Here is a 19,507-nt window from a genome sequence, read left to right on the forward strand (position 1 = left end):
AGTCTTTTTTAGCATACCTGTGCTACGTACGCCCCATACTTGAATACGCCTGTCCCGTCTAGGGCCCGTCAGTATTAAGAACCACCTATCTAATGCAGGAACTGGAGTCAGTCCAAAAACGGGCAACCAGGATCATCTGAGTAATAAAGACATTTCCTACCATGATAGAGACATTTCCTAACCCGCTAACAACCCTTGAACTCCAAAGTTTGGAACTCGGTTTGGGTGACCTTATTTTGAAATTTGGCAAAATGCTGCTGTCTAACCCTGCTCACCGTGACGTTTTACCCCCAAAAGCCCCGACAGTCAGCCGTACGAGAGAAAAGCTAAAACTTGTGCCTATGCGTGCTCGGTCAAACCACTACCAGAACTCTATATTAGCCATTTGAGATAAGATAATATTTATTTGCAAAAGACTATCACAAGCTCTAAAGAGCCGAATTCGCTTTATATGTCACTAAAAGCTAGGAAAAAAAATATATCAAAATAGTACATTAAGTCAAACACTTAAAATTAAAAGGGATTAAAAATGCAAAATCATCAAAGATAAAGGGCAAATCAGTAAATTTAACAATTAAATTACAAAAACATTGCAGTAAATAAAAAAAAAGAATAAAAACGGCAATAGAGGAAAAGGGGAATTTGGCAATTACATAATCACGAATTATTATTAAGGTGTTCCAGAATAAAGGGTATAAAACTTTTGCGAAACCTTTCTGTAACAGCATGGATCGGAGAGTAAGTTGGGATTGCTAAGGAGGCTGACCGGGGGAGTCGGAGTCTAATGGGATTGTAAAAATCAGGGAGTAAGTCCTCAGTACGGGGATTGGAAATGACTGATTTAGCGAAAAGCAGGCAAATTTTTTCCCTCCTTTCTTTTAAGGTGGTAATGCGCGCAGCTTTAAGGAGGAAGGAGTATGGAATTTTGCCTTCTTTGTAAATGATCCTGAGCGAACGCTTTTAGACCGACTCGATTTTGTCACTAAGTTCATTTGAAAGTTGCGAATGCCAGACCGGACATGCATATTCCAATAACTGCCTGATAAAGAATAAGTAAACACGGAGGGAATGTATCTTAGGACAATTAAATTTGTTTAGTAGCTTAAAAATGGATAGTGAAACATTTGCTTGTTTAACAATGTTGGATACATGTGTTTCCCACTTAAGATCATTAGAAATTGTGCCACCAAGAAGCTTAACATGTTTCACTAGCATTTCGCTTGGGATCGGATCGCAAAAAGCAGGAGTAGATTTCAAGAAGTTGATTGTCATTATCCGTGATTTAGTGGGATTTACTGTCATATTTAGATTCTTGGATTCATCCGAACATTGGGTTAGGATTTCAACGGGGTCACTTTTAATATTCCTATGACATACTTCAAGGATCGACAAGTCATCAACATATTTCCATCTTTGGGGGAATTCCTTGCCATTTTTGTTAATCATGACAAGAAATAATAGTGGTCCCAATAAGGTTCCTTGAGGTATTCCACAGTACCTAGGGAGGGGGTTAGAGAAGGTATTTTTGTATTTTACAACTTGTGATCTGTCTGAAAGGAACGATATAACAATATTTACTAAGAGTGGGTCAATTTCAAAGTTATCATGTAGTAAACAAATTAGGATAGTGTGGTCAACTAAGTCAAACGCTTTTTGGAAATCGACTAGAACCAGGTTTAGCCAAACATTTGGTTTCTCTAGTTCACTTAGGATCGTGTGAATCAAGTGTACAAGGTAATGGGTGGTGGAGGTTTTTCTTAAATTACCAAACTGTCGGATGTCAATGCGTGGTATAATTTTAATTTTAAGCCAGTCACAAAGGAACCCTTCGTAAAGCTTAGAAAAAACTGGAGTGAGTGTAATAGGACGCATGTTGGTTATAGTCAGACTGGAAGATTTCTTTGGGATGGGTGTTATAAAACCTAGTTTCCAGCAGCTTGGGAATTTACCAGATTTTGTAATTTGGTTAAAAATATCAGATAAAGGTCCAGCAATTGTGTCTGAAAAGGCTTTAATCAAGTCAATTGGGATGTCTAATGGGCAAGTACTTGATTTTTTGAGCTTTTGGATTTTATTTATAATATCAGAGGGAGAAATTTGGGGGAAAGGGGTGGAGGGAGGAATAGTTTGACCTGAGCCAGTGAAAGGGGGGAGACTTTGTACTATGGACGTAAGATGCAGGTTCAAATCGTTGGCTATCTTGTAAGGGGGCTCAGGGAGATGAAAATTAACTTCAACAGGGTTTTTTCCGCAAATCTCTTTAATTTTCCTGTACCATTGTTTGGGTTTGTTAGAATACAAATCCTTAACCTTACTATTGTAATACCCAGAAGCTGCCTTTCTCAATTTTCTCTTCAGGAACTTTCTTAGATAATTAGCCTGTGTGATATATCCTTGCTTGAACAAATTGATTTTTTTCCTTATTAGCTTTTTAAAAGTCGCAGTAATGTAAGGTTTATCGGTAGAGCATATTTTAATTTTTTTCACCGGAAAATGGGCTTCATAATTATTCCTCAATAAATTTTGGAGGGACAAAGCCTTGAAGTCGACATCATTTGTTTGGTACACAGGGGACCAATTTTCACTAGTGATCCAAGAGCCAAAATTGTAGAGTCCTGAGTCAATTAGAGGTCTAAAGACGGTTTCAGTAATAGTAAAGGAATGTTTAACTGTAGCTAGTGGAGATGGAGTAGGCTGAAGTGGTAACTACCTCCGAGAGGGGGAAGAATGGTGACGGGTCTGTAGAAATTTGACATATTGGTACATATTAAATCAAGAGTAGAATTGCCTTTGGTAGTAGGTACTTTTACAATTTGTTTTAGACTAAAAGTATTACATGTAGACTCAAGTTTTAATTCATTTGCATCACCTAAGAGGAAAATTCCAGCATTTGGGTATTTAGATAGTACATAGTCGGCACTGCCATGCAATTTTTCAATAAAATTAATTTTTTCAGCCGCTCTCTGCCCAGGAGAGTAGTAAAAACAACACAGGACAATCAAATTGAAAGGACGTGGTAAGACTTTAGGTCGAACACAAACCCACAAAATTTCATCAAAGGGAGTAAGACAAGGAACTAATATTTCTGAAGGATAAAAATCATTAAAAGACAAAGAAAAGAATTCCACCCCCTTTCTTACCCAGAGGGTGGGTTTCGGGTCTGAGTTTAATAAACTGGGTGAAATTATTCATTTTTAACATGTGTGTATTTTGAGCGTGTACTTCAGTAATAGCAATTATGTCTGATCTATATATTTTAGAAAAGGAGTCTAATTCATTAAGTTTGTCAAAATTAAGACTTTCAGCGTTGCTTAACAAAAGTGTGGGAAATTTAAAACGACCTGCAAAGGTACCATTTTTACACTTAACTTTATTTAAATTACAAATGGGTAGAGGGGGCGTGGTGGGATTCTTAGCGGGGGCCAGATTAATGTAGTCAGAACAGGGGACCAAGGGAGCACATTTGACTTTTATGGGATGACTATTAGGGTCAACATCGAAAGATGAATTATTAGAGTAAGAAAAGGATTTATCTTGGGGATTTTGGAATGGGGGGACGGGCAATGATATGGATGAAGCACGAGGAGAACAATTAGGATTCATTATAAGATAATTAAAAAGTCTCAGACCTGAGTCACGTTGACAGGGTAGGCACGAGGGATAAAACGAATGGACTGGGGGTGGGGTTTCGCAAAGTGCTGGGAAAGGGGGCCTGGTTGGGAATAGTGATTCATGTCCGTCAAGAAATTGCTGGTTTGTGGCAGAGTAGGGAGGGTACAGGGCAGCATACTGTGAGGGGGGAGGAAATAGGACTTCTGTATGCGGGGAGGGGGAGGAGGTAGCAAAGGATAAGGGAGGAGAGTTCGGGATCGGGAAGGGTATGTCAATTTTTGAGCTGTGCCTGATGAACTTTGATGAGAAATTTTTGCTTGAGTGCGGTGCACTAAAAAAGGACGGCGGAAGGGAGATGAGTGGCTCTTACAATTTTTATCTTTGGACAGGGACACTGGAACAGGGCCCCAGGGAGGAGAATTAACATCATTTACTTTTGGTGCATGGGCAAAACTACAATATTTGTTATTACAAGCTAAAACTGGACAAAAAACTGCACTTAACGAAACCACAACTACCTGAAATAAAATTACGACATATATGTAAAAATTTGCACTGCTTACTAAATTTACAACGATTATGATTAAAATGTTTGCATATCACATTTTTTTTGTTGGTACTTTGTTGATGCACTTGGCTGAAAATCACTGAGCTCATTTTTTTAGTGCCTTAACTCTATTTTCGAAAACACTTTTTGGCTGGAGCTTGGTTGAAGAAAAAACGTGTTTAAATACACAATTGTCTCCTAATTGGCAAGAACCTGCCAATATTATATTAGCACATTTTAGTTTATTATCAGAAGAGACAGTCTTATTATGCAGGCTATTCACCTTGCTAATGTCCACACGTTTTTGAGCATCTGTAATGTGGTAATCAAGGTTACCATTATAATTAGTCTGTATCAAGGGTGGATTGAGGTCAAAGAAAATTTCCGGATTTGTGTCACTTGTTGTGACAGGTATCACTGGATTTAATCCTCTAAGTCCTTCATCAATATTCATTTGGTTTATGGACATTGCACTTTTTTTATGGTCAGATATGAAAGTGTTATTAACCTCATTCGAAATGGAATTATATGCAGGTTGATTTGCTAGATCGCTTTGGTGAATTGTCAAGAAATTGGAGATGAAAGTTAATGCATCCGTTAACTTTTCTTGTAAAACCAAGATTTTGGTAATATCTGGTTGTAAGATGGGGGGTGTAAGGACAGTGTCCGTTTGAACTGATTTATCAATGCTACAGTAAATTGTTTGACAAGATGCATTTGTTTTCCCTTCAGAACAGCCTCGGCGCTGGGGAGGGACAAGGGAAATTGTAGGATCACACAAACTAGTGCCAGCCTCGTTAGAAACGGTTGGTTCTTCAGTCAATAGAGGAAACTGGCTGAGCGGAGTGTCTGGAAAATGTTTAGGGCTGCTGAGATCACTTAGAATGCTAAGAATCCTTCTTCTTTCAACATGGGTACGGGGTGTCCGAGAAGTTTCGGATGGAGGGATAGAAAGCACTGGAGAAGAAGTACAATTTACCTTAGACTTAGTAGAGCAATCTAGGCACATCCAGGAGTTATTCCAACTAGTGATTTCTATCCTAGCACACTTTTCAGTCCCTGCATGGAACCAAGAACTGCAATTAACACATTTGACTGCGTTTGAAGTAACCCGTAATCTGCATTCAGGACAAAACTATTTTGATTTCGTCATTTAGTCTTGCAACACAGTTTTAAGCCTTACTTAATTGAAAGGTCTTAGTATGTCTTAACAGGTCAGAGACTGAAGAGAGACAGGTCAGAGACTGATTTGAGCTACGATTGTTGTTTAAATAAACCTATCTGTCTCTCTCTCATCATTGCAGCAGAAAAATTGCAACACTAGTAACGTGACCTTCGTAAATTATATTGACCACACATCTTAAATTCCTTTAATGTCCTTCGGGTCTCTAACATATCAATAAATTTCACATAAGATAGTATTTGATAAGTAATCCAATTTTAATCAGTATCTCATCTAAATATCAAGGATAATTTACGCCATGGTCTCTTCATGCGACAAAATAGCGGATTTTTTTAAGATTCTTAAAGATTTTAAAGATTTAAGATTTTTAAGTTTAAGAGAGATGTGAAGTGAAACCTACATTAAGTGGCCTATTTGAGCAAAACTCGCCTAAGATCAAAAGAGATCTTCTCATAGGGTTTATGACAGATATTCTTAAAACCTAAAAAAAAAAATGAACAAAACTAATTTTATAAAAAAAAATATTTTCCTGATGAAAGTAAAGAGCAAAATTGACACTTGAAACAAACAAAAATTACTACTTCGCAGTTTACATAACAGATTTTTTGGAAACCTGTTTCAATTAAACTACCTCGTGATATTTCCCTATATGTCCACAATTCTGAACAATTTCCGCTTTACTGAAGACTAAGCTTGCTCGTTTCCCGAGAACTAAAATTGTATGGTAAACTTTATGCATTTCATGGCTGGTAGAACACTAATGACAGTTTTGTAAATTATTCTTTTACTTTCAACGGGCTACTTAAGGATCTACTGCTCCTAACCTTGTTTTGTTGCTTTGGTTTTCTGTTTTCAGCAAAGTCATTGCTACTTTTTCAGAATTCTACAAATATAGGGAGATATCACAAGAAATATTACTTGAAACAGTTTTTTTTTCAAAAATATGTTGCAGTTAATGCAGAGCAGTAATCTTTGTTCGGTTAGAGTTTCAGCTTCGCTCTTAACTTTCATCAGAAAAAGTTTGTTTTTTATACGAATTGGACATAAGGACGAATTAACCCTGGATAAAATGAAAAAAACACATAAAAACAGAAAAGGGGGATTACAAAAGCAGGTAAAAAAAAAATGTATGCAGTAGCACAGTGGATTGATTCTCAGCCTGGCAATATGGGGCAAAAGAGGTCGATTCCCGCTGCAGCAAGGGTAGGCGATATGCTTGCTACTTGTCCCTGTAGAATAAATAAAAAAAGACAAGTAGCTGAAACTGCAGCTAAAAATTGGTTATTGTTAATACTTCTAAGTGATTAGCTAATACTGAACCGTTTTATTTCGCTTTTTTTTTTCCTTTTCGTTTTATTGCTTCATCTTCCATGGTTACCTACTTTTTTCTCCTTTCCCTGAGAGCTGTTATTACCTATACACTCGAAACACAATACATTAACTAGCTTGTCACTGTCCAGTTGGGAAATACCCCAGCTCTTGGAGTCATTTTGTTCTTTCGTGTTTCAATTCTGTGTGTTTCCAATATTCCTAGTTCCTTTTTTTCATTTTCGTTTAATTGCTTCATCTTTTATGATTACCTACTTTTTTGTTATTTCCCTGAGAGCTGCTATTACTTACAAACTCGAGACGCGATACATTAACGAGCCTGTCATTGTCTCAGTTGGAAAATACCCCAACTCTTGGAATCATTTTGTTCTTTCATGCTTCAATTCTGAGTGTTTCCAATATTTCCAATTCCTTTTATTTCATTTTCGTTTTATTGCCTCATCTTTTATGATTACCTACTTTTTGATTTTTCCCTGAGAGCTGCTATTACTTATACACTCGAAACTCAATACGTTAACTAGTCTGTCACTGTCTCAGTTAGAAAATACTGAGTGTTTCCAATTTTTCCAATTCCTTTTTTTTCCATTTTCGTTTATTGCTTCATCTTTTATGGTTACCTACTTTTTGTTCTTTCCCTGAGAGCTGCTATTACTTATACACTCGAAACACAATATATTGACTAGCCTGTCGTTAAATTGGTATTAAAAATTTAGCTTCACTTAAATATATAAATATATAAGCTTATTTTTATATTCCTTTCACAGGGTGACAAAAAAAAGCACCCACAGCTCTTTTTGTTTTCATGCAGACACAATATACAGTAATTTAATATTATAAATGAATTAATTCGAATATGAGACTTAAAGTAAGAGTTGCTTTAGATCCCTGAATCTTCTTAATAATTTCTGAGCCACGCACACGAAAAACACACAAACCTCAAGCGACGCAAAATCAAAATGAAACGTCAACTTGAAAACGCGACGTGACGTCAGTGTCTGGAAAGTCACGTGACCTCATGACGTCATCAGAACAATTCCCTATTGGCTATCTTTTTAACATTGATCTGGAATTAAATTGGCGGCTCCCTTTGTCTCTAAATATTACAACATTAAACTGTTGATTACCAAAGACTGCTATGCCTTCAAAGGAAAGCTACATCTTCTTATTCTGTTTAGGTTTTTAAGATTATTTTTGCTAATTTTTACCCATGTTTTTTTTCAATTTGCCGCCCCCTGCTATTTGTCTCAATTGGAAAATACCCCAACTCTTGGAATCATTTTGTTCTTTCATGTTCCAATTCCGAGTGTTTCCAATATAAAGTTGCTTATCATAATTAGGGACCAACAATCTTTTTCACTAAATTTGTTTTCTAAATTTGTTCATTGGGAAAAAAAAATCATAGCTAAAAGGACAGCAATCAACAATAATCCTACTCTATAAATCATACGTATAAATACAATAATATTAAATCAAATTATTATTACAAATCATATGTTTTCAGATGTTTTAAACAATATACAGCAGCAAAAAAAAAAATAAGAAAGCAAAAATTACTCAGAATAATTTCCAAATATCCAAGAAATTTACTCCCGTTGGGCATCCCATAAAAAAGAAGAAATGTCACATTTAGAGGATTTAAATATCCTTTATACAACCACTATTTTTTATCAGTTACTTCAGTTGCTCAGTTGCATTTGATGTGATTGTGTTTGAACATAGCCTCCTATTATCTTTGGTTGTTGTGTTATCAATCTTTCCCTAAAGAATCAGTTCGGCTATTGATACCTAAGGCGAGGATCATAAGCAAAGGATCTCCCATTAGATTCATTTCGATCCGACAGTGTATTCATGTGGTGTTATCATTCCTACATCAGTTTCAAATAGCTATTCTTCTTCAGTTGAGTTTTTTTTTTCAAAACATGTTTTTGAATTTTTGCTTATTATGGGCCAAGTATGTTCTTTATCAGGTTGCATTTGCTGCTGTAGCCACGTTGGCTATTAACGATGGATAAAAATCTATAGTAGTTTATTCCAATTTTTATGTTGAATTGTAAAGAACAGTAACTTCCAACTTTTAATGTTAGCATAGATTTTTTAAGTTACCTTCTCTAAGGCTTCAATAGTAACTCCACTCATGACAGATATAATTAGCTTGCATTTCACTTTGATGCCTTCATAAGATACAGCCGCAGGGAAAAGACCAGGTTTCACAGCTAAAATGACAACGTCACAGCTTTCCAACACGTCAACTAAGAAAAAAATGTATTAAAAAGGTTAATTATTGTGAGTAGGAGCACATGCAAAACGAGGAGAGGGCTTAGGAAGATGAAGTCCCTCTCAGACACGCTGGTACACACAGGGCACAGAAATCCCTCTAGAATCTTAAAAACTGTTCCTAAATTTCCCCTTTTTCTCAAATTTTTTTTTTACAAATATTACTGCTAACAGAAGAATATTATATTTTAAACAAGGGTTTTCCATATTGCATAAAAGCATATATTTTATATAGCTTGATAGTTTCTTATGTTTGAAAATAGGGAAGAAAAACCGTAATAAACCTTTGTTATGAATGCACGGAATCTAATACCTTCTTTTTTAGCAAATTGAATTCAATGGTGTTTTGATGGTACTGAATTGAGCCGTCTTATTTTCATTTTGATAAGGCCTTACAAAAGTAAAGAAGAATACATATTAATCGTTTTTACTATGCTAAAACTGAACATATGGTATGGAGAAACACTAGTTTCTGAATTAAAAAAATAAATAATATGAAAATGGAGACTATTTGCAATTAAATTTGTGAGATCAATATAATTAATTTGGTCTCCAAGAAACGGTATTAGCCCTTGTTAGAACAGAATGTTACACAACCGGCCACCAAATATAAATTCTAGTCATTGAAACGTCTGAAAATCAAAGGTGTTAGAAAAATTAACCTGAATTAAAATCAAGCAGTTGAAGAGATTTAAAAAAAAAGTAATCCAGAAATTGAAAAACTAAAAATTTTCAATTAAATAATAAAATAAAAAACTGAATCCGATGTTGAAACAAAATGCAAAATAGACAAAACAAAAAGTAAATTAAAGGACATAGTTAAAAATATGATAAGATACTCCAAAAAGAAGAGAGACACAAAATTTTACCTAATACTAACATGCAAGCTACTCTTAGACAAAACAAAATTATGTTTTCATGGAGCAGCATTATAAGCATATAAGCTAATTGACAAATAACTTGCAGTGACAGTAAATTTGAACCAAAATAAATCTGAAGATGAAACTAAGTTGTACAATTTTGAATCGGCCAGACATAAGAATTAACTGATTTTTCAGTTTCAATTTGGTTATCTGATTATAAAATTCATTATACAAAATTCCCAGAGAAATTTCTGTAATACTTCAGCCAAATTACACACTTAATTTAACAAGTCCTGATAATCAACACTAATATAGACTTCTCAAAGCTCTAAACCACCTGGAACTCATATACTGGCGAACACTCCTCTTCACTCCCACCATATTAAAGAGATTATGTCTTAGAAGACAAAAAAAAATATCAAACAGTACAAATCTTATTAATAATTCTTATGATATTAACTAAATTTATCAACAGAGCCTATTAACATTTAAATTACTACAGTTAGCCATATCAATCAATTTCAGGTCAAATTTAAAGGAGCAGAAGCATGAGAATAAAATAAAAAACTATATTACTGTTAGAATTAGTAGTATTTGCACCCCATTTTCTCCAGATTTCAAGAGTTCCATTTTCTGGATCAGCAGCCAAAAGACGTTCTGGTGCAGCAGCCAATAGTTGTTCTGGTGCAACAAGACCTAAGCGAAATATTAAAAATAAAAAAAGAAAAGATAAATGTCATCTCCAGGGGCATCAATTCATGAAAATGCATGGGGAGGGGGGCTAAACATATTTTTTAAAATCTAGGGGTGGGGCAATTTTGCTGAGTTTTTTATTTTCTTAATATTAGTGAAGTTGAAACCTTTGTCTCCATCGCTGAATCCCCTGATCATCTTCTCTTCCTTTACCATTCCCTTTATTTATCAAAAACAGCTTTGTATGATGTTACAAATCCAATTAACTAAAATACACATTTTGTTCAATATTATGTTACAAAAATATGAGGTTCTTAAAACTATATAAGAAAATTAAACACAAATTTAAAGGAATTATAATGAAAATAAAAAAAGTGTGAGGAACTAAAATTTTGAGAATATATGGTGGTTTGATCTTCTTTATTTTTGGATTTAACAGGCTACTACAGCTAAACTACGTAACTCTTTTCTTGTTTCCTCAGTTAGAGAAGTTATTAAGTAATGTCTGACTTCTGAGATAATGTCTGTAGCACTTAAGACATATAAATTTCAAGCTTCAAAGCTTTTTTTATAAATCTTGTTGTACTTTGGGCTGTAAAAAGCAAGGTGTTTCCAGTTTCTGAAATTACAAATTACTGCTTGTTTATTCTGCTTCCACTTTTGAGGTTACTAGTGAGATTTCAATACATTTTCTATTTCCTATTGGCAACTGCATTAAATATAATTTTGTAAAAAAAAGTGCATGCAAACCCAGTAAAATCTTTAAAATGAAGTAAAAACCCAACTGACACTGTTGTTACAGATATTAAAGTTTAAATTCCTGTTCAATTACACTTTATTAACATAAAAAACTTGATTGTACTATAGTTGTTTAAACACCAGGACTCTAAAGTAATACCCAGCAACAGAGGGACCCAACTGCCCAAATTATTCTTGTTTTTACAAATAGATGTAGTTACAGTTAAATATTCCACTTGTAAAAAAAAAAAATAATAATTATTCAAAGTTTGATATAGCAACTAACTTCTTTTTATAAAATTCATTATGGTTTAGAGTCATACAATCTGACTTGTTAACATCAGCAAATTTTCATGTTGAAGACATTGAATTAAGATTAAGAAGGATGGTTTATTTACACCTTAGGTTTACTATTCATGTCCATAAGAAAACTTTTATGCAGGAGAATTTATTGAAGCACCTAATCAGGCATATGTTGAAATATGGAAGAATCTTTCATTAGGGTCCCAACAAAGCTATTTTGTGTAGTCCCAAAAACAACTGTTTGAGCAAATTAAAACTTAGTAAGACTAGCACAATTAGCAGGAATTTCAGCTGAAAAATATGTACAAAGGGAACGCCCAATTGGCAGTAAGATAGGTGGAAACAAATTGAGCCTTTACATGGAACCAAAAGATGTTTCAACCAATAGGTCTCTAGAAGTGCAGTTTTGGCCTAAATATTAAAAGGACATTTGGACCAGTCTTGGGAGAGTTCCTAGGCCCTTAATGTAAGTGTGGCAGCAAAAATGGTGATAAAACCCCAATGTAGTGCTTGCCCACAGGAATGTCTTATCTACATAAAAGAGAGAATTAGTACTGGCTCAGTGCAAGCTTAATAAATACAGAACTGTATTCTAAAAAAAGTAACTAAATTAATGGCAGTTTTTGCTTGAAAGGCCAAAACCATGAAAGCATTATCTAATAGATCCAAACCAGAAGGATTTGTAGAAACTCATACCAGAAATGATCAGTGTTTTCTAGAATCCAATCACCATGTCATTATAAAAATGAATGTCTTTAAGGGTTCCTCACCTGGTGGTAAGCTTTCACTAGGTCTTGACTGAACAGAGTTGTCAGATTTGCATGAAATCAAACCTACTGATAAATCAAATCCACATTATCAATTTGGAAAATTTATTGGAGATAATGCTAGGATTTAGAATTTATATAGTAAAAGTGAAAGGGGACAACTCAATACCTAGATCTTACATTATGTTAGATGGGAAGTATCTTTAGACTGATTGAGTCAATGTAAAAACAATCTACATAATTCAAAATAGTGTTTATCACTGGAATTGGTTTTAAGACCAAAAATCATGTGCTAAAAAGGAATGCATATTCTTAAAAACCATTTTAGTATTTACTTAGTCAGATTAGGGTTAGAATATTTAGAGTTAAAAAGTTTATTTGTGTAAAACATGTTTTTTAAGGAATTTCATTGCTAATTAAGTTAATCAAATACTTTTATGCAAAACTCAAAACATTAAAAGTGGGATTAGTCAGGTTGTACCAAAAGTTCTTATTTTATCTCCAAGTTAGTTGTAACGTAGTTGGTCTTACCACAACTCCATTTATAAAAACTGAATAGGAAGGAAAAAAGACAAATAAATCTCCCACACAAGTTCATGCTTTCAAAGCTGGTTTTAGGATCTTAGGAGTTAACATGAGTTGAACTTTTTTAAGACACTAACAAAAATGTTTTCTGCATGGGAGGGATGGTATTGAAAAAGATAAAAGGGTTAATTTTTGGGTTTAAATTTTCATTCATTATAAAAAAAATAATCTGTTTTATAAATTATTATTAGTAAAAGCCATGAATGAATGGTTTGAAATAGTAACTAAATCAAAACAGCAACAAATCAAAAGGCTTTACTGGAACCATAAAAGAAGATGTTTCAAATTAAGTCATAAAGATGTTTGCAAATCCTTAAAGGGCCAGTTTTTTCATACATATAAACCAGCAGAGTTTACACAAGGAGAAAGAACAAAAGAGAGATCAAACATATAGATAGATAGATAGATAAGTGTATTTTAAAAAACCATGGGCCATATACACAAAAATATAAATAAATAACAAACAAGCAAGGAAATTAACAACAGTACGAACACACACAAAAAACAGAATTCTACGCAAAAAGTACCTAATCTAACTACAAAAGAAATTAATCATATAAAACTTTTTCTTCTTATTAAAGATTTATCTATATATACTCCCACTCGAAATATTGTGGTTGGGTTACTATTTTATAGAATACCTGGAAGCATCAAATTAACCCCATGCAAATAAATTTCCCGTAAATCCAAGAGCACCGGGCATTTCCAGAGAAAATGATCCAAGTCTTCATCATCATCATTACAAAGGGGACAAACATACCACCTATCAGGATCAACTATCATTTTATTTTTGTCGAACGTTTTTTGCCTGTTCTGGATTGGAAGACAATTTGCCCTAAGCTGAATCCAACAACATAGAATCATAGCCGGTAAGTTAAATTTAAAATAAACTTCCCCCCCAAAACTAGGTTTTGCCTGATTATAATGTTGCAGGGTTGTAGAATCAAAAACCAGCCCTTGCCAATGCTGAATTTCCTGACTCTCTAATATAAATCATACCTGGCTTTCTAAATTTGTTGGTACATCACGAGAGCAAAGACCATTATTCCACAAATAAGGCATTCCTACTTTTTCTAGTAATGATTTAATTTGGGATGGCCACGAGGTTTTTAAACCACATTTCAACATCTCTTCATATGCCACTCTTACTAGTCTATATTCATTACTCTTAGTTAACTTCAACCAGAATCTAAGCATTAAAATATACCTACATAGCTTTAAAGAAAACAGGCCCATATCACCTTTCAGAATCTGTGAATGAGTTATCTGATGTAGACCAAACACTCTTTTATAATACTGGAGCTTTTTGTGTTAAATATTCTTTTATGCGTTTTTAGGTTTTTGATCCCCATTATTGTCGGGTTTCTAAATATAGCTGACATGGCCACCCTACCTCTCTTAATTATTTCATCAACATGACTCCTTAGGCTTCAATTTTTCAATAAGATAAAGCCTAAATATTTTATTCTTTTACTTATAAATAGTTCCTTATTATTAAATTTAAATGTATACTTTTCATCATCCCCAACCTTCCTTTTTTTTAAAATAACAACTTCGCTCTTTTCAGTATTCAGCCTTAACTTTTGTATATGCAAATATTCTTCTATGAGATTCAAAAGAGTCTGTAGATCTTGCAGTTTATTAGCCACCAAAGCAATATCATCTGCAAATAATAGGAGAGATAGTTTTTGAGTCCCTAGGCTAACTTTCGGAGCCCATCTATTCTCTAGAAAATTAGCAACATCATTAATAAAAATATTAAACAACTTAGGTGAAAGGGTGCTGCCCTGTTTTACTCCCCGCTTAATATCAAAAAGCTTCGAAAACCTATTACCAACTTGAATGATTCCACTCACACAAGTATACATGCTCACTATCAATCTAACAAATGAATGAGGAAGGCCAATATTTAGCATGGCATCCTTCAATAACTCTCTGTTGACACTATCAAAAGCCTTATGGAGATCCAGAAATCCCACATAAAGACAAGTTTTACCCTTTCCATATTTATCTATTAATGCCTTTAAAATAAACACACTATCTGTTGTCCCATACCCTGGGACGACAGATCCCAGGGTATATAAAAAGGTAAAACAAATGCAAAAATGAATTACTTATCTAGCTGCCAAAACCAAACACAACCACAAACATAAAAAAAAAACAAAAAACAATTCACTATACTGACAAACACAGATTTGAACAAGGAGTGTTTCATTCTCCTATTGCAACTTTTAAGCAAAAACTGATCAGAACTCTACCATTACCAATCATTTCTGCACAAAAGTTTTGTTGTGGATAAAAACTGGAAGTTCTAAAATGTTTTCAGAAAAATTTAGTTTATCACAAAAGTTTGCTAATGCAAGTTTTTAACCTAAACTAGAATCTGGATTGGTCAAGCTTGTCAATAATCCATAAAGCTACTGTACAGTGAAATTACAACTTTCAGAAGGGGATCTACAGACTAAATCAGATTCAGGAAAAAGTTTTGAAGATTGTTCCCCCCCCCCCTGTAAACTTGTAAGGCTTACATAATAGGACTGTAATTGCCTAAAGAAATAACCCATGAAACATATTCAATGGCTAGTTACTCAAAAAAGCATGAAAATTAGCAACAACACAAAGGAAACACAAAGCAAATTAATCAAGACAGAATTAATTCTTATCAGAGAAGAAACACTGCAAACATTGTTTTAAAGACATTATCCTAATTTTATATGTTTTTGATTGCTGTTGATCTTCCAAAAATATCATGGTCCAGAGTTCATTCTGCTGCCAAAATAAATTACAGGTATATCACTGTAGCTGTTTTCTACATTTACCAGAAGTATTCAAACCTCCCATTGAAATGTTCCTGTTAATAAAATAAAGACCTAAATTTCTTGCTTTTTGGTCTCAGGTCAACTTTTAATAACCAAAGCAATGTGAATATGATTCATTCTTAACATACCATAGTGCCATTGTGTAGGTCAGAATAAAAAGGGACAAATCTTCACATTTCATATATATGTTTGTATTTCATTTTGTATCAATGGATGCTTTGAATTTCATTGAAAACAGGATTCCTGACCAGTCAATAGCAATAGCAAACATATTTTGATTGCAAAAAAAATTAAAATCTGTTGGAAATTGACCATCAATTATGAATGTGGATAACAATGTTAGAAAACATTTGTAAGTAAAAAAAAATCTTGGCAAAAGCAGTGCAATTGTGCTGCTTAAATAAAGAGTGAAGCTGATACAGAGTATTTTTTTTCTGACCAAGATACTTTGTATCAAAGGAGTTGTCATAGAAACTACAAAAGGGGCTTGTTTGATTGCAAATTGAAAGTTCTAGTGTCCTTCTTAAGAGCCAAAATAGATTGGAGGGCACTCATCCCCCCATACCCATCATTTCCCTAAACAAATCCTATCAAGATTTTAAGATGTGTAGTTCAAACCATGCCATGTTGCATAAATTCAAAAGCAATTTCTGTTATAGCCTAAGGCTGGCCTATATTGCAGCATTAACAGGCAGATGGGATATAAATGCAAGGGTAGCAATTGAAGTAAATTGATATATCTTAGCCAGTAAAATCCTAGCTTAGTGACTTCTTGCTATCTCAGAAAGGAGTTTAGTTAGGAAAATGAAACATTCAGGGATGGGTCTAAAGGCTTAAGTATGTCCCAGGAAGTTATTTTGAAATACCTACCTCTACTCCCTCTCCCTCTAGAGGGTCCAAACCTTTGATGACCTTTAAAAATATGTGTGTTATAAAAGTGAAACATTGCAAAATAGATCTTCTGCTTGAATGAAGTACAACAAAATTGTTTTCAGCTTCACAACTTTGCTGAATCCCAATTTATAAGGTTTTAAAGATATGCAAATACATTTCCTAAATTCTAAAATAAACATTGATATGGCTCAGAATTCTACTCAAATAACATCAATTACATTTTCAGAACTAAAGGCAGAGAAAAAGCAACTGGTAACTGAAAATTAAGATAAAATATTGTTCTGTCAGAATTTCAATGGGTATAGACCTGTCATGTATGCAAATTTCAAGGCCCTCTAGAGGGAGAAGTAGAAGTGGAATTGAGAACTAAAGGCAGACAAAAAGCAACTGGTAACTGAGAATTAAGGTAAAATGTTGTTTTGTCAAAATTTCAATAGGTATAGACATGCCATGTAGGCAAACTCTAGGGCCTTTTAGAGGGAGAAGGAATGGAGGTGGGTACTTAAAATACCTTCCTGGGATAGCCTATTATTTAGCATAGACCCATCACCAAAAGTTTCATTTTACCAACCTAAACCCTTTTTTAGATAGCCAAAAGTCGATAAAATAAAATTTTACTGCTTAGTCTACTGTATCAAAGGGTAGGTCTGTGATATCTCTGAAATTCTAAATAAACAAAAACAGGATAGGCCTAGACCTAGCTGAAAACCTTTTGCAAGAAGCCCTTTCCCTAGGGCTTGAGCCATATTTCCAGCACCAATAAATCCAAATTTTATTGATTTGAGACTCATTTTCCACTAGTGAAAATTTCAAAAATCGTTCAAAATATAATTTTGAACAAAATTTATAGGCTATTTTAGTCTGTATAAAATTATACTATTTTTGAAATGAAGACCAGTGGTGTCACACCAGAGTTGTGACTCGGCAGGAATAGTCAAAAAAGAAAAGTTGTGTAATGTAAGATAAAAGGGTTCATGTACTAGCAGCGACGGAATTTCGTCAAAATCATGGGGTGGGTGAGGGAGTAAAAATGGAGCCAATTTTCTCAAATCAAGCGGAAATTGCAGTGAGAACTGAAAAATGAGCCATATAGTACCATAAAGGCGAAGATATACTTCAGAAAATTAACCTATATCTGTGGATGCTTGAATTACGCAGGCTTATTATAGTTTTGACGTGGTTTTGGAATTTCAGAGGGGGGGGGGGGATATAAATTACTTTTTCTTCCATTTTAACTGAGTGCTTTTACTAGAGTTGTATTTTATGAAGGATTGGGGGGAAACAAAATAGAAAAATGGGAGTTAAGGAGAGGCCAGCCTTTCTTTCTTAAAAAACAGAGCAATATCTATTTGTTTTAAGAGTTAAGATCGTTATTTAATTTCATTAGAAAATATACTATTTTTACTTAATTTTTGTTAGTTTTAAATACCGTACAGAGCGTGGTCATAAATGCGGTGAGAGCAGCCACTCCTTGAAGCCTAACACTCTAAATCAAAATTTTATTTTAATACAACAATACTTTAAATGAAAGAAGCTCATCTATACATCTATGTATTTATGTTCCACAAGACTCCAATGTAGTGCTATAATTAATAAAAAAAATTCTTGTCAAAGAAGTTTTTCAAAGAAAAGAAATGAGCCATATTAAACTTAAGACCAAGAAAAATAAGTTCAAAAACCAATTCGAACTCAAAAGAATCAAAAAATACTACAGAACAAATGAAACTTAAAGCTAATAGAAATTAAATAAACAATTAAAACTAAAATATATGTAGAAAGTACTAATATTAAAGAATAAATGAACCTTAAAATAGCCAAGATTTAAATGTAATATTCGAATCAAAATAGAACAAACAAAAAGTGCTGCAAACAGGAATTTGACTGCTGTCCCTTTTCCCGTTCCTTAACCTTAAAAGTTTAAGGCCTGAGGCGTCATTTGTGTATTATCAAAAACTATTTTTATCTTGAATAGTCCTTGGAAAGAATTAATAAAAATATAATGAATATTTGATTTATTAATATTAATTGCTTAAAGTTCAACATCCCAAAAATAATTTCAGTGTTATTTTAGTCTGATTTTAAATGTCATATGCATAAAAGAAAATATTTTTAATATATTTTGTTTTTAGTAAGAAACAAATGAAGTATATAGCCATTATTTTTTGCGTTAATCTTCATTTTATTATGATTGCTTAGTTTCTTGTGATTATCTTTTATCGGCAATTGCTTCGTAATGCAGTATGTGTATTTTGTTCAGAAGGGGAGTAAGCCTATTTAGATCCTATTAGATCCGATATTTAGATCCGAAAATACATTCAATTATTGCCAAAAAAGGAATGCAATCTTGGTATTTAGCCAGGGATAATTTTCAGCCATATTAGGGAAAGGGGTTGAGATTCAATTAGTCAAAAACCAAATATAAAAACATTTAAATAAAGTTTCTCTGATAATTCCAGATTAAAGAAAAATATATGCGTAAATTTAGTTTAAAAGGCGAATTTTGCATTATAATATACTTGCATTATAATATAACAATTGCATTATAATTGTCAGTTTGAATTTTGGGGGAGGGGAAACTTGAAATTTTTTTCAACGTTCTTAACACAGGGTTATCATCTAAGAAACACAGGTTGACTAGAGGGTCATCATACGACCAAATGTGCTGTTCCTGCTATAGCTAATACTTCTATTGTGACTATTACTTAGGCTGGGAGTATTCTGATGAATTTTTCAGGAAATATTGATGGAGATGTTGCAATAAATGAAAACACATAATTTCCATACAAATTACCTAAGGAACGTACCAGCAATGTTTAAGGAACTAGTTATAGCATTAAGTTGAAAGTTCCAGAGTAGGAGGAGGGGAGATATTTGACTGACCAAAAGGCAATATGTACATT

General features: G+C 33.7%; 1 protein-coding gene across 2 annotated transcripts in view; it reads right to left on the minus strand.

The window, feature by feature from the left end:
* Positions 1-17,525, minus strand: part of LOC136038627 (pyrroline-5-carboxylate reductase 3-like) — a 37,517-nt gene extending 19,992 nt beyond the window's left edge. The window contains exons 1-4 of one of the 2 annotated variants that reach the window (XM_065721863.1): positions 17,317-17,519; positions 12,313-12,378; positions 10,385-10,504; positions 8,775-8,920 (exon numbers count right to left, since the gene is read on the minus strand). In XM_065721863.1, coding sequence (XP_065577935.1) covers positions 8,775-8,920; positions 10,385-10,504; positions 12,313-12,378; positions 17,317-17,398 — 414 coding nt within the window. In that variant the 5' untranslated portion in view covers positions 17,399-17,519. Of the gene's footprint in view, positions 1-8,774; positions 8,921-10,384; positions 10,505-12,312; positions 12,379-17,316 lie in introns of both variants that reach the window. The other variant, XM_065721864.1, reaches the window with a different exon arrangement.
* Between the last annotated feature and the right edge of the window lie 1,982 nt (positions 17,526-19,507).

Source organism: Artemia franciscana, chromosome 18 (genome assembly GCF_032884065.1).
Source record: "Artemia franciscana chromosome 18, ASM3288406v1, whole genome shotgun sequence".
Taxonomy (NCBI): domain Eukaryota; kingdom Metazoa; phylum Arthropoda; class Branchiopoda; order Anostraca; family Artemiidae; genus Artemia; species Artemia franciscana.